This window comes from Simochromis diagramma, unplaced genomic scaffold, assembly GCF_900408965.1.
Source record: "Simochromis diagramma unplaced genomic scaffold, fSimDia1.1 OVJJ01000324.1, whole genome shotgun sequence".
Taxonomy (NCBI): Eukaryota; Metazoa; Chordata; class Actinopteri; order Cichliformes; family Cichlidae; genus Simochromis; species Simochromis diagramma.
The window spans coordinates 470,497-485,142 of record NW_024386918.1 but is presented as its reverse complement, the minus strand read 5'-3'; the positions used below and the strand labels follow the sequence as shown (position 1 = coordinate 485,142).

Here is a 14,646-nt window from a genome sequence, read left to right as displayed (position 1 = left end):
CAAACATTTGTGTTCATTCATCTGTAAAATGATGCGCAAAATATGAAATATGACCACTAACTATTTAAATTAACTTATTTGCTATTTTGGAAATGTGACAATCATGGTGTATGGTGACAATGCAGACTCAAGGTCTACATTGTCTTACATTTGGCTAACAATCTATTTACACAGGGCGAAAGACTAGTTTACAACCAGTAATAAAGGAAAAGGTGTTCCCTGACTGATCGTGAGTTGTAGGAGGTTGACAGCAGTCCCTGGGAAAATGATCACTGAAGGCCCAGTCACACTAGCTGAAAGACCTGTTGGTGACCCCCCTGCTAAGGAAAAATGTGTATTCCCCAAAAACTTAACGATTGCTTTGGTCACTATGATGATATTGTATATTTTTTGAATGGATGTGACCGACTTATAGAAACACTTTCCACCTACTGTCTGCACTGCAGTGAAACCAGAAAAGTGCGACACAAACTGGAAAAGGAGGCTGTTTGTCTTCAAAGTAAAAGGTTTGCCTATTTAAACACCACTATTACTGTGAAGCTGTGAAGGTAGTAGTTTTAGCTTAGGAGGTAGAGTAGGTTATCTATTACTCGAAAGGTTGGTGGTTCTTTTATTGACTGCTCAAGCCTGCATGCCAAGGTATCCTTGGGCAAGATACTAAATCCCAAGCTGCTACCGATGATAAATGGTAAATGGACTGGTTCTTATATAGCGCTTTTCTACTCTTCTGAGCACTCAAAGCGCCGATACCGATGTATTCACTGGATGAATAAGTGTGACTGTTAGACTGTCATGTAGACAAAACATAGAAAAAAATACTTGTGACTGCCAGTGCCACCTGCCAGCCTCCTATTAGATACCTGTGGTAACAATTTCAAAATCCTATGTTGCCTTATTCAAAATCCTAAGTTATCGCATTTACAAGATTTTCAAAAAAACTGAGAGCCTAACTTTTAATATCAGCACCTATCAATTTTAAACTTCCCATGTCACCTCATTCTCGAGTTGTCGCATTCACAAACTTGTGTGTCCACACCGCCGGCCCGGCCAGTGGCGACAATAAACCATTTGCCTGCTGCTCAGCTAGTAGTAAGCAAGTATTTACAGACAAATATGAAAAACTACAGGCAACCACAGCAATATGGTTGCTAGCAAATAAAACAATCACTGGGAAGTTTTTGGTGCAGCATTTTCTTTTCTTTGTCATATTTAACCCAGCAGGAGCCATGAAACTCCAGAGACCACTGTCATCCAGTCACTAGCAACTGGCTGTTGTATCACATCTAATATGGCTGGCAACTCTCAGGCAGTGTGTGAATGAAAAACCTTAATATGTGAATGGAAAACTTGACATAAACATTATCAGTAATAATTACTTTCCTGTAAGCATTTTCCATTTTTCCATTTTAAACATTTCAATGAATTTTCTGTGAAAACTACAGATAGTTTCAAAATCCACTGTAGCAATTTAATTTAACTGAAACTTACTAAAAGGGAGGAAACTTTTGTATCTTTCTTAGACAACAGACATCCCATGGTGTATATTTTGTAAGCAAATGACAAAAGGTGAACTAATTCCACATAGAAGGACGCTATGAGAAGATGATGAGTAATTAATCAGGAAACATTTGGTCTAAATTGGCTGTGTGACAAGCTATCACAATTTTGATGTGCTGGAACAAGTAAAACAAAAAAACTTTCACAGCATAAATAGATGGATCATATAGTTGCCTGTATTTAAATCCAAATCTCTCCATGTTTGGTTGTTCCCTGTGTTTTCAATAGAACTATTTAGAATATGTTGGTCTTAGGTTTTGATTTATTTTTTTTTATCAGATGTTAAATAGGCAAAATTGTTCAAAATCAATTAGCACCCCTTCTGTCAAAAGAATGAATAAATGAAAACTGTCAAATATGCAGTGGGGCCACAAGGCGACATTGTTTTTAATACAAATGATTAAAAATAAATAAAACAATAATGCTACACAGAGCAAATTTGTAAAAATTCTAAAATATGGGAAATTTTCAGTTGCCCATAATAATAATGTTGCAGTTGATTGTCAGAATAAAAAGTGTGGTTGGAAATAATGCAGAAATGACAGAAATGACGGGTGCAAAGTAGCCTAGTTTTCTAAATTAATGAGATGGTGATTGCAGAATTTGTAAAATATACATTTTATATATAATTTGTGCACAAACACTATATATACACACACACACACACACACACACACACACACACATATATATATATATATATATATATATATATATATATATATATGATGTGTGTATGTTCTCAGTTTGTTTAGAAAAATTCTGTACAAAGCATTATACAGAGCTTTTCTGTCATTAATTTCCATAAAGCAATTATCAGTGGACCTTTCTTTGATTCCATTTTTCAGCATAAACCCAGCAGACCTGTGAGTCCTGCTCTCCAGTGAAATGCTACACAGATGATAGAAGACACTGAGACCCTTTCTTGTTCCCAGTTTAGCAGCTTGTCAGTCAGGAAAAATAACGACACAAAACAGTAGCTATTCCCACACCAGCGGAGATGGAGGCATTTCAGAGGGCTGAGCCACTGTGGAGCTGTTCAAAAAACAGGGCATTAAGTGAAAGGAGTTAATATTAGCAATATTTAGTTAAGAGTAAAACATTTGTTAGTTGGACACAAAGGTTTAATACCACCAACGTTAACTGCTAGAGTTAATGATAGTAGTGTACTACTTAGAGGAGCCACATGCATGCTAGTTCACAATGGCATGTTGCTGATCTTCTCAATAGGATGTCTGACTCTTTCCATGGTAAGTGGGGAAGGTTTACAAATTCAGACAGGCTTATCATCATTACTTTCTTTAGGCCTCATGTACAAACATTTGTGTTCATTCATCTGTAAAATGATGCGCAAAATATGGAATATGGCCACTAACCACGTGACATTAACTTATTTGCTGTTTTTAAATGTGACAGTCATGGTGGCCTCACTGGAAATGGCTTATTACACCAGAAAAAGGTCTTTTACAGATTTTATGTGAGTGTGTGTGTATGTGTGTGTTCATCCAGGATTTTATGACATTGGCAGTGTGTTTGGGATCCTTGCCATACTAACAAAGAAGTCCTTGCCAATTAGGTGTTTCCAGATGGTAGTGTATGGTGGATCAAATGCTGATGGTACTTTTCTGTGGTCATAATTCAATTAAATTTGACAAGATCTCCAACAGCACAGGCTGATATGGAGCCCCAAACCATGACTAAGTCAGATTTCTGTAGACACTCACTGTATCTCTCTCCTGACATTCTCTGTGCGTACTGATGACAATTTCAAGCATAAATTTCAAATTTGGATTCATTCACAAGACCTGTTATTCCTGATTTTAAGTCCAGTTCTTGTGTAATTTGGCATACTTTAGCCTTTTCTCCCTAAAATATCTCCTTGACTTGCATTTCTGTTGAAGATTAAGTGAACAACAGATGCATTTATCACGTCCTGTGTTGTTCCTGTATCATTCATCTGCTGTAGATAATGTTTTTTTCCCCATTTGATAACAGTTTGCTAGTAACTAAGTGTCTAACACTGGTTCATCTGATGCCTTTGTATTGCTTGATATATTCAGTTAGTCAGGTCACTTAGCAAAAGAAACATTCCTCCAAAATGCTCAGGTACAAGAACTGGCCTGAAAATGGGACAAAAAAGCAACCAATGTCCAGAGAAAACCTTTAGAAAGACCTTCAGCAAGTCTATAGGACTGTTGCTCAAGAAAAAAAAAGTCTGGCTCCCAGAAAGCAGGGTGGATCAAGACTTTGGCACAGTACAGTATCTGTAGCTCATGTACACAATATTTAGTATTAGTGTGTGTTCATACTGCTAACAGTTACAGAGTCTCCTACCTGATGAAGCTTTTGAAAGCAGCTGATTGAGGATTAATGCAGAGTGGTACTCTACTTCCCTTTTGCTGTTCCAAAATGAATTGATGGATAATTTCTGTAAGAGAAACACGCAATCATCATTCATTATTAATGATCCTAATGTAAAGCCATTGTGAAGTTATTATCTTGCTGCAGTCTTGTTACCAGTGTTACCACTCAGAAAAAAGAAAATCATTGCCTTAGCACTGGTATTGGAGTAGAAGAAATAAAACAGGATGCACAGAAGTCAAGGAGTTTCAACGTTTTATCCTGAAAGTCTAATATTTCAAGCTGTAGCAGCATGTCCCTCTTTATATTTGGGAATCTCTGAGCTCCTGCAATGCTTTCTCATCAAAATAGCAGTAAAGCAGCAAATTCAAGGTACACAACAAGCCCAAGGCTAGATTTGCACTATTGTAGAGTCTTTACAATACTAAGCACCTTGGGGCGACAGCTGCGATTTGCTGCTATGCCAATAAAATTGAATTGATAATGATCTCCATTGTTAATATGACAGTTGGGTTAAAATGTTTGTAAGGAAGAAGCAGACTTTCAATTTTTAACCCAAGTGTCTGTCAGTCCTATTAACTTATTTTCATTTATCAAAGCCAGGGCTGCAGGGTTTATTTTTGTTGATGTTTATGCGCCTTGCAAATAGAAACAAAAAGAGCAAACAAATTTACCTTTGACTTGTCTTACAGAGCTCAGATTCTTCTCAAAGCCATCATCAAACTTGGTGTTAGTGATGGGCTCAAAGTCACTGGTGTACACGCGACCCGAGGATGTGGTATAGCAGCATTTGCACATGCACGTGTGGTAGCGAAGTCGACCCTCGTCTAGATAAGGATGAGCCAGGGCATCTTTAGCTGAAATCCTCTTTGACTGGAGACCAGATACAAAAGTTAAATGTGTTAAATTTTAAACTGTTACTCTTCAAATACAGGCAAGAAACAATAAATAAAGGACTGGTGTGAAAATCACTGAATGGCCCTTTTAGAAAAGGCACAGATTAAACTGTCACATCCCTACTGGACTGTGAGAACACTAATACTACCTCTAATAGACTGACATGACCATATCATTATCTAAAAGCAGACTGTGTGTAGCCACAGTAACCTGGTTTCACCAGTGTCAAGGATGGGTTTGATGAAACTGGACAATGATAGAAATTACAGGATCAATGATAATGAAAGTGGGCTTTCATTATTATGGTTCAAACTATGTTTATTATTCCCATGTTATTGCTTCTGTTCATCTGGCCATAGCGTTTTCAGTGAGAGAAACGTTTTGTCACTCATCCAAGTGACTTCTTCAGTCTTACCAGACAGCAGATTTTCCCCAACCTGCAAGTTGAATCAACTTTTTGGGATTTCCTTACCTGAGTAATTGAGTATACATTAAGACATATGTGTATTATTGTACACAAGCTACTTAGTGAAAGGGATTCATTTACAAAACATAATGTAAATCAATATATATCAGAATGCCTCACCGGATCAAACACCAGCATCCTGCAGAGAAGGTGCACTGCTTCGTGGGTTGCTTGGCTGGACAGTGTGTACAGAACAGGAAGGGATGGCTGTAAACGAAACATCACACCATTTAGAATGTTGCCCTCTCTTTCAGCTTCTGGCACATCTTACATTCATATGTTTCTTACAAGTACAAGAGGAAGAAGTGAACAACAAGCCAACAGTACAATTTTAGATTTAACAGCAATGTTACAAATATATTTTCCAGTTTATCATCTATAGCAGGGGTCGGCAACCCTAGGCACGCGTGCCACAGTTGGCATGCGAAGGGTTAACTGATGGCACGGCCATAGCTGGACTGGCCATTGGGCATACCGGGCATTTGCTCGGTGGCCCGATGATTTTTTTTTTTTTGTAACGGTATAAACAATGAAAGGTGTTGGATTGGCCAGAAGCTGGCCAGTGTGTGAAAATAACTCAGTTGTTTGGTGGTGGCATCGCGGAGCTTCCACAGATTCGGTAAAATTAACAAGTGGTGGAGGCCAGCAGGTGGATGAGAGAGATCGGCGGCAGGACGAGGAGAGACCCGAGGCGGCCGCCGAGGAGAGACCTGCAGTCCATCTGGGTCAGATATAAACCAAGTTTAGGTTTAGTTTATTTTCGTTGTGCTGACTTTTTACAGTCAGTTACAATAACTCGTACTGCGTACTAGCTAGCATGAGTTTCTATACAGCTGGGTGGGTGCTATGTTACTGATAATGAACTTTATTTAGTTCATAAGGTTAGTTAGTAGAGTTGCCAACTGTCCCGTAAAAAGACGGAATCCTCCCGCATTCAGAGAAATTATTACGCGTTTGGTGTTGAGCTGAGAGGGGACGCAGTTTGTCCTGGACTTCAGCTAGAATGAAAAAGACACAAAGGTGGAGTTATTCTGTCGTTACGCTGCACAGCTGCCTCTTCTCTCATTCTCTCCCCTCTCTCTCCTGTTGCTACTTCAATCATGAAACTGATCAATGATCAGCTTTTCTCTCTTGTTTGTTTATCGCCCACTTTGCGCCAGAAAGAGGAAACCGCCGGATGTCGCACTAAACAACAGCAGCACGTTTAAGCTTGATCAGCTGTTGTTAGAATTTATTTAATATTCATTTCTAGTATCAGCTGGTTTTTTGTCCCAGTCCAGCCCTGGGCTCTACACGCAGTGAATTAATCTGAGAAGTTGCATCAAAAAATAAATGGCCGCGCCAGCGGTGCACATTGCCAGCGATGCACATCGCCAGCAATGTGCACCACTGGCGCGAGAATCCCCCGCCGCCCTCTCCTCCCTGTGCAGCAAGCAGCAGGTGCACCTCGCAAACGGAGGGCGCCCTTACTCCCAGCAAATGGGCGATAGAAAACCGATCGGTGCCTACGCCATTCCCGATATGCACTGGCATGATGTCGGGGCAGCATGAGTACGAGTAATTATTATTTTTATTTTTTTTTTACGATGCCGTGATACTGCCCTGGGCAACCGCCCGTATCAAAAACCACTACTGCTTCTGTAGCCCCATCCAATACTCTCTGGTATGCACCTAGTTGGTCAAGAGTTCATTCTACAGCAAAATAATGACCCAAAACACAAGTCCAGGCTATGTCAGAGCTACCTCAGAAAAAAAGAACAGGATGGTAAGTGCTACATCCGACTTGTAGAAACATTTGTATCATTAACTAAACCTGGAGTGCACAATAAAATTATTTCCAGATTAAAAACAGAATCCTGTGGTATAAAAATGACAGGACTGCTTCTGTTAAAGTGAAGTGGGAAAAAGTAGGCAATCTGACAATTACGGAGGAGTGTTGGGACCACATATGTAAAACTGCCTGTTTCTATTTAAAAACATAGTAATAACCTATTAAAGCAAACTTAAACTGGCAATTTAAAGTGATCCACACTCACTATTGCCCTAATTAACTTAATTTCATCTAAATTTTCATCATAATGCATAAAAATATTCTGTGTACTTTTTTTTCTTGTTTTTCATTTTTACTGCCATGGAAACAGAGTGAATGCCAGTAGGAGGCAGATTGCTACCTACTGGGAGTCTGCACTTTCAATGTTATCCCTTGATAAAGGCAAAGAAGTGAGGCATCGCCTGCTAACTTTAGCCACCATTTCCCTGCTTTTTGGGTTCTCTCGTAGATCTGTATGTCCTCGTAGATATGCTTGCATAAACCAATGGATTATAACATCCATCTATCCAACCATCCATCCATTTTCTTCCGCTTATCCAGGGCCGGGTCGCGGCGGCAGTAGCCCAAGCAGAGAAGCCCAGACCTCCCTCTCCCCAGCCACCTCTTCCAGCTTGTCCAGGGGAACACCAAGTCATTCCCAGGCCAGCCAAGAGATATAATCTCTCCAGCGTGTCCTGAGTCTGCCCCGGGGCCTCCTCCCGGTGGGACATGCCTGGAAAACCTCACCCAAGAGCAATGTTCCCAAGGGCTGTTCGATATAACGATATATATCGGATGACGATATAAAAACATCTATCGTTTTTATTTTACGCTATCGTTTGTTTTGTGGTGTCGCAAAATAAACTGTTTACGGCAATATTTTTTCACCGTTTTGATGGTCACTGTAGTGGCTATATTAATTTCTTAAGTTCTCTCTTTCTCTTATATTTAATATAGCCACACTACGGACGGACAAGCGCCTGTTTTTATGCGTTGTCATTAGCAACAGCGATGGTAAAACCATTGCGTGTCCGCTTGTTTATTTTCCACATAAACCTTTCACAATAAAGCTCAAGATCCTGTTGAGACTTTTCAAAATAAACTGAATCACGTGAAAGAGCAGATTATTTACAGATGAGAAGCAAAAAAGAGCCGCCAGGTGCTAAAAAAATAAACCATAGACTCAAATGTTAGAATAGGCTTTTCCGCCGTGTAATAAATACTCACAAAGAAAACGGCGGCGGTTACAACTTATGTCTAAAAATGTATAGTTTCATGCATCGGTTAAAACACTCGACTCCAGGTACACGACGCCCAGCAGGAAACACTTCACGCAAGTCGAGCTGCCCGAGATTCACAGAATTTACAAAAAATGTTAAAGTTTTGTGATTTATATCGTTATCGGGACGGTAGATGTCTTATATCGGGATATGAGATTTTGGTCATATCGCACAGCCCTAATGTTCCCTCTAATTTTTCATGTGTCTGAGCAAACACACAAACTCCCTGAGCGTCCCTTGGACCACTGTGAGCGACAGCAGACGTGTGCACTGTGGTCACACCAGCATCGAATCCATCCAAGTTACATGGTTTATTAAAATAATCAAATTACAGCGTTTACATTTATGTTAGACTACTTTTAATTAACTGCTTTAGCCCACTTACAATGAAAATGTAAAAAAATCTTGTTCATGACCTGTGTAGTATGTTAACTACACAGGTCACGTGTAGTTAACATACTACACTTTGTAGTTTCAGAAGTAAAAATAACTTTAACTCCAATTTTGAAAACACAACTTTCTTTTTCTTTCTTTCTTTCTTTCTTTTTTTAAAAATAAAGCTCTGACTTGTATTATGAGTATGAGTCTGTGGTCTGGGAGAGAGTCCTGTAACTCTCTGTCTGCAAAATACAGTATATAATGACCAATGTTGGGCAATTAATTATATAGTTACTTCTCCAAAAAAGTAACTGAGTTATGCAAACAACAAGGTTTTTTGCAGCTGTTTACCTAAAAATGCAGCAAGGGTGTTTTTTTAAATAAACATTTCACACTATTTACAGAACAATCAGCTGTTCTGCATCAAATTTGATGCCACACAAATTATTTGTGCCACTCCAAAAAATAATTTCTGTCCACTATGAGATGAAGGAGAACAACAGCCTGATACCTGCAGGCCTGACAACAGGAGATGTATCACTGCTGTAACTCCTGTAACATTCAGTAGTCGCCTCATTGTTCTGACACACACAACAAAACTATTGACTACACTACACACTAACTACGCAAGATTTGTGCTAAACGTCGCAAATCTCTCACATCTCAAAACACCGCCGTCACTCCTAAAACTTCCCCCTTCCTAAACAACTAAATGCCATGTTGCCATATCATTTTTTGATTGGTTGACATGGTACATTTTTCCACCAATAGGAAAGGGTGGGGTAAGTTACCATAGTTATAAGCAGTAGTAGTATAAGTATTGATTAATAGTAGACACAATATAAGGAATAGTTATAGAAACCAAGGTTGCACGGAAGTAAGGTTGTCTTGAAATAAGCTGACCACTATTATTGCAAATATGGATAGGAACCTGAATGTGGTTAGTTACATATATATATGTTATGATATTTTAGATTATATTTACCAAAATTAGGCCGTTGAGAGGTGTGGTCTACTCAAAATACAGCTATCCACGCCCAGTGAATTTTGTAGTGATTTATTTCTAAGGATAGATACTAAATATTCCAGTGAGTTCCAATATGCTTTTTTGGGCAGAAAAAGAAAAGGATGACTTCATTATTTAACTTTAGACAGAAATCATAATGGTGCCTTTTTTCCTTTTTGGGGGGGAATAGGACAGTCTGTATTTGTGAAATTTGCTGCAGGAGAAGCTGGATCCTTAGATGGTAAGAGATCAGTCAATAATGAAGGCAGTGCAGGACGGTGGTGTTGCCCTCACCACAACTGGACAAGCGAGATAACTAGTAGGATTTTGTACAGTTCCAGTTCATTCCAGACTTCCTAATGCTTGTTTTAATCAGTTATCATTACCATGGTATTAAATTCCTACTCATAACACAGAAACCGCCACAGGTATGTACTGGTAGTCATTAGTTTAAGTTTGTTTTAAAAGGTTATTAACATGGTTATTAATATGTTATTAAACAGGCAGGTTTGCATCGTGAAGCTATTTCCTGCTTATTACACAGAAACCTCCATAGTTGTTTCCAGGTAATAATCACATACTGTTTAAGTTAGCTTTAATAGGTTATTAATATGTTATTAAATAGAAACAGGCAGTTTTGCATTTTGCAGCTCTGTTTCCTGTTTATTAAACAGAAACTACCACAGGCAATTGAGTGGTAATAACTTATTAATTACCACATTATTACATTCTTGTTTCGGCCTTGTTACCCTGCTATTACCACTTCATTACAGAGCTGTGTTTCCACATTATTACCCCTTGTTTTTGGGCCCGTAGTATCCAATAAATAAATATCAGTGCATTACTTGGATATTAGGTGGTATTATTTGTTTGTTTGTTAATTTATTTCGAACATGTAAACAATATACAGGTACATTTAGTAAAGAAAATAAGAGAGAAAAAAAAATACTATACAAAATTAAGTCAATACATTTCAATATTGCTTCTATTCTGATTCATTTACATTTCGAAAGGGAGTGGGAAGAAGTACACACTTATTTAATCCCATCCCTTTGCCATAAGTTATCAGTAAATATTTAGTCACCTTCCTTACCGATATAATCTGTAATGAAAATAGTGAACAGATTTCTGATATAATATATACTATATACTACAATATCACATCCTGAAATTTTCTAAATAGAGACATTCACTTAATTTTAACATTTTGCCTTTCTTTGTAGTTGAAGAAAATCATATCTTTATAACTCTTTTTGAACTGTTTTATGTTTGGACATCGCTTCAATTAATTCCATATTCAAAGTGTTCCACAGTTTCACACAGAAACACAAAAGCTTTTTCTTGTAGTACGTACCTTCCCTGTTTTGAAGTTACAAAAACCCCTTAAATTATAACTTATTTAAAAAAAACACACTCTGAATATTAGCTGGCAGTTCGTTGTTTTTTGCTTTGAATAGAATTTGTGCTGTTTGGAATTTCACTAGATCAGCAATTTTCAATATTTCAGACTGCAAAAAATAGTGAGTTTGTTCACTATTTTTGCATATTCATACATATGTATGAATATGTCTTACGCGAGCTGTTATTAGTTCCAGACTAATAACAGGATAGCGTGTGGCTGTGAGTGCGCAGATTTGTGTGTTTATTGTGCACACATGAAATGGACCAACTTGTAATTGTGATTACAGGCTAGAAACCCTGTCCCTTTTGCAGTCAAGTCCATAGTGTTGTTTCTATGACAGGAGGAATTACAACAAAAAATAAAATTTAATTAACCTGATCTTTCAGTTTCATCTGTATTGTTTTGTCTTTTCACATAGAACAGATGCAAAAAAGCACTATTTGACCTGTTTGTGAGGTCCTCTGAGAATATGTGCACGAGCGCCTTCACATGCCGTCCTCATCGCCTCCATAGAAGGTGTCCCCAACAGGTCAGTGATTAAATCCAGCTACACAAAAGCACACACATCACAGTATACTGAGACACAACAGTTTGTTGCATGACTGTTTTTCTTTTTAAGGAGGAGGTTTTTATTTAATCCTGGTGGTGACTGGTAATGATTCTGTTTTTAACATTTTAACACAAAAAAAGGGAAAAAAGAACACACTGTTACTTTTATGTATCAAAATCTTTCCAGACAAAAAATTTCTCATGCCTTGCAGATTATCTTTTGACATCTTATTTAAATTAAGTAGCAACTACCTGCTGAATAGGACTTTGGGCTTGGAAGAGGATGCGTCGCCCTAGCAACTCAGCAAAGATGCAGCCTACAGACCAGATATCAATTGAGTTGGAGTAGTGGCGGCTCCCCATGAGGATTTCTGGAGCTCGGTAGTACTGTGTCACCACTTCCTGAGTCATGTGTCTTGATTCATCCGACTCCTCCACTCGGGCCAGGCCAAAATCACAGATCTGAAAGACAGCCATTCAGAGATTACTGCAGCTCTTTTTATCTTCTGATTTCTTTTTATTCATCTTTCTTCTGAAACCCATCAATCTTGCCAAGATTTCTTGTCTCCTCTCTGCCTCCCTCACCCACTGTGCTCCAGCATGTACAGTCATGGCCAAAAGATTTGAGAATAACACAAATAATGGTTTTCACAAAGTTTGCTGCTTCAGTTTTAATGAAGCAAAGTCCTTCTTTGCCACGAAAATGAACTTAATCGCCCAAAACCCATTTCAACTGCATTGCATCGCTGCCACAAAAGGACCTACTGAGATCATTTCAATAATCTTCTTGTTAACTCAAATAAGAAAGTTGATGAGCACAAGGCTGGAAATCATTATGATCATTATGTCATGCTGGTTGAGTTAGAACAGCAGACTGGATGTGTTAAAAGGAGGGTGATGCTTGAAATCATTGTCCTTCCTCTTAACCATGGTTAAGAAATGTGCAGCCATCATTATGTTACATAAAAAGGGCTTCACATGCAAGGACGTTGTTGCTATTAAGATTGCACTTAAATCAACCATTTATTGGATCATCAAGAACTTCAAGGAAATATGTTCAATTGTTGTGAAGAACGCTTCAGGGCGCCAGCAAGCACAGGGACTGTCTCCTAAAGATGTTAACTGCAGGATCAGAGTGCCACCAGTGCAGAGCTTGCTCAGGAATGGCAGCAGGCAGGTGTGAGTGCATCTGCACGCACAATGAGGTGAAGACCTTTGGAAGATGGCTTGGTGTCAAGAAGGGCAGTAAAGAAGCCACTTCTCTAAAAACAAAACAAAAACAAAACAAAAAAAAACAAACATCAGGGACAGACTGATATTCTGCAAAAAATACAGCAAGTGGACTGCTGAGGACTGGGGTAAAGTCATTTTCTTTGACAAAGCCTCTTTCCAATTGTTTGGGGCATCAAGAAGAAGGATTGTCCGCAGAAGAAAAGGTGAGTGCTACCATCAGTCTTGTCTCATGCCAACAATGAAGCACACATTCATCTGTGGGGCTGCTTCTCATCCAAGGGAGTGGGCTCACTCACAATTTTGCCAAAAAACACAGCCATGAATAAAGAATGGTACCAAAACATCCTCCAACAGCAACTTCTTCCAACCATCCAAGAACAATTTGGTGGAGAACAATGCCTTTTCCAGCCTCATGGAGCACAGTGCCATAAGGCCAAAGTGATAACTAAGTGGCTTGGAGAACAAAATATTGAAATGTTGGGTCCATGGCCAGGAAACTCCACAGACCTCAATCCAATTGAGAGCTTGTGGTCAATCCTCAAGAGTCGGGTGGACAAACAAAAACCCACTTATTCTGACAAACTCCAAGCATTGATTATGAAAGAATGAGTTGGCATCAGTCAGGATTTGGCTCAGAAGTTGATTGATAGCATACAAAGGTGAATTGCAGAGGTCTGGAAAAGAAGAGCTAACACTGCAAATATTGACTCTTTGTACGAACTTGATGTAATTATCAATAAAAGCCTTTGAAACTTATGAAGTGTTTGTAATTATACTTAAGTACATCACAGATACAACTGACACAAAGATCTAAAAACACTGAAGCAGCAAACTTTGTGAAAACAAATATTTGTGTCATTCTCAAAACTTTTGGCCATGACTGTAGTAGAGTTTCACTGATGTTTTGTTTCTCATGCATAAACATATAATTTCATAGTCTATGTGTGTATATTAATGGTTAACTTTTCTTATTTGGTCCCAAATAAACAATGACAGAAGATTACTTTTGAGGTTTGAAATCATACTTTTTTCTACCCTGAAAAGCACATGCAGTTTCTTCAAATACTCTCAATTAACTTGTATCTTTGTAAACTGAATTGACAGTGAATAAACTCTAACATGTTAGAAACCCCTAACTAAGTTCCACTCTAAATAATTAACGATGACTGAGTGAAGATGGTGGACAGGACCTTTGCCATACACATTTTAATTCACTGGTAGCATTAGATGTGAGAAATGAAATAGTAACATGGAAACTTTGGAAAAAGTACACTAGGTTGAAGCCAGGAATAACACATCTCTTATTCGAAGAGATGTTATCTGGCGAAGAAACGTGTATCTGGCAACTCAGTGCCAGGAACTGTAAACCAACAAAATTAGTAAGTGGGACAGAGAAAATCTAAACTTCCCAGTGCCAGAAACGGGAACCCAAAAATGTTAAAAAAAAGAACTACAGAGAAAAAAGAGTCACTGCCATTTGACGGACAGAGGAAAATGAAACTGGCATCTTGCTGCAAGTATAAATGGAGAAAAGAAGAGCTAATGAGGAAGAAAAGAAATGATGGTGCTGGCAACTTTTGCCTTTTGCAGTTAGAGCTGGAAAGGTTTTCACTGCTCACAAATCAAAGCCCTAATCTTAAACTTTTTAAACAGCCTCTGGAGACTGCAATGACTTGCAGTGAGTTAGCATTCCTGAAAAGTGTTTTG

At 38.5% G+C, this 14,646-nt stretch overlaps 1 protein-coding gene across 1 annotated transcript in view; it reads right to left on the bottom strand.

The window, feature by feature from the left end:
- Positions 1-491: 491 nt before the first annotated feature.
- The window catches only part of nlk2 (nemo-like kinase, type 2), a 54,781-nt gene continuing 40,626 nt past the window's right edge, over positions 492-14,646 (bottom strand). Inside the window, exons 6-11 of the mRNA XM_040036450.1 lie at positions 11,959-12,168; positions 11,603-11,704; positions 5,402-5,488; positions 4,593-4,791; positions 3,892-3,985; positions 492-2,592 (exon numbers count right to left, since the gene is read on the bottom strand). Coding sequence (XP_039892384.1) covers positions 2,538-2,592; positions 3,892-3,985; positions 4,593-4,791; positions 5,402-5,488; positions 11,603-11,704; positions 11,959-12,168 — 747 coding nt within the window. The 3' untranslated portion in view covers positions 492-2,537. The remainder of the gene's footprint in view (positions 2,593-3,891; positions 3,986-4,592; positions 4,792-5,401; positions 5,489-11,602; positions 11,705-11,958; positions 12,169-14,646) is intronic.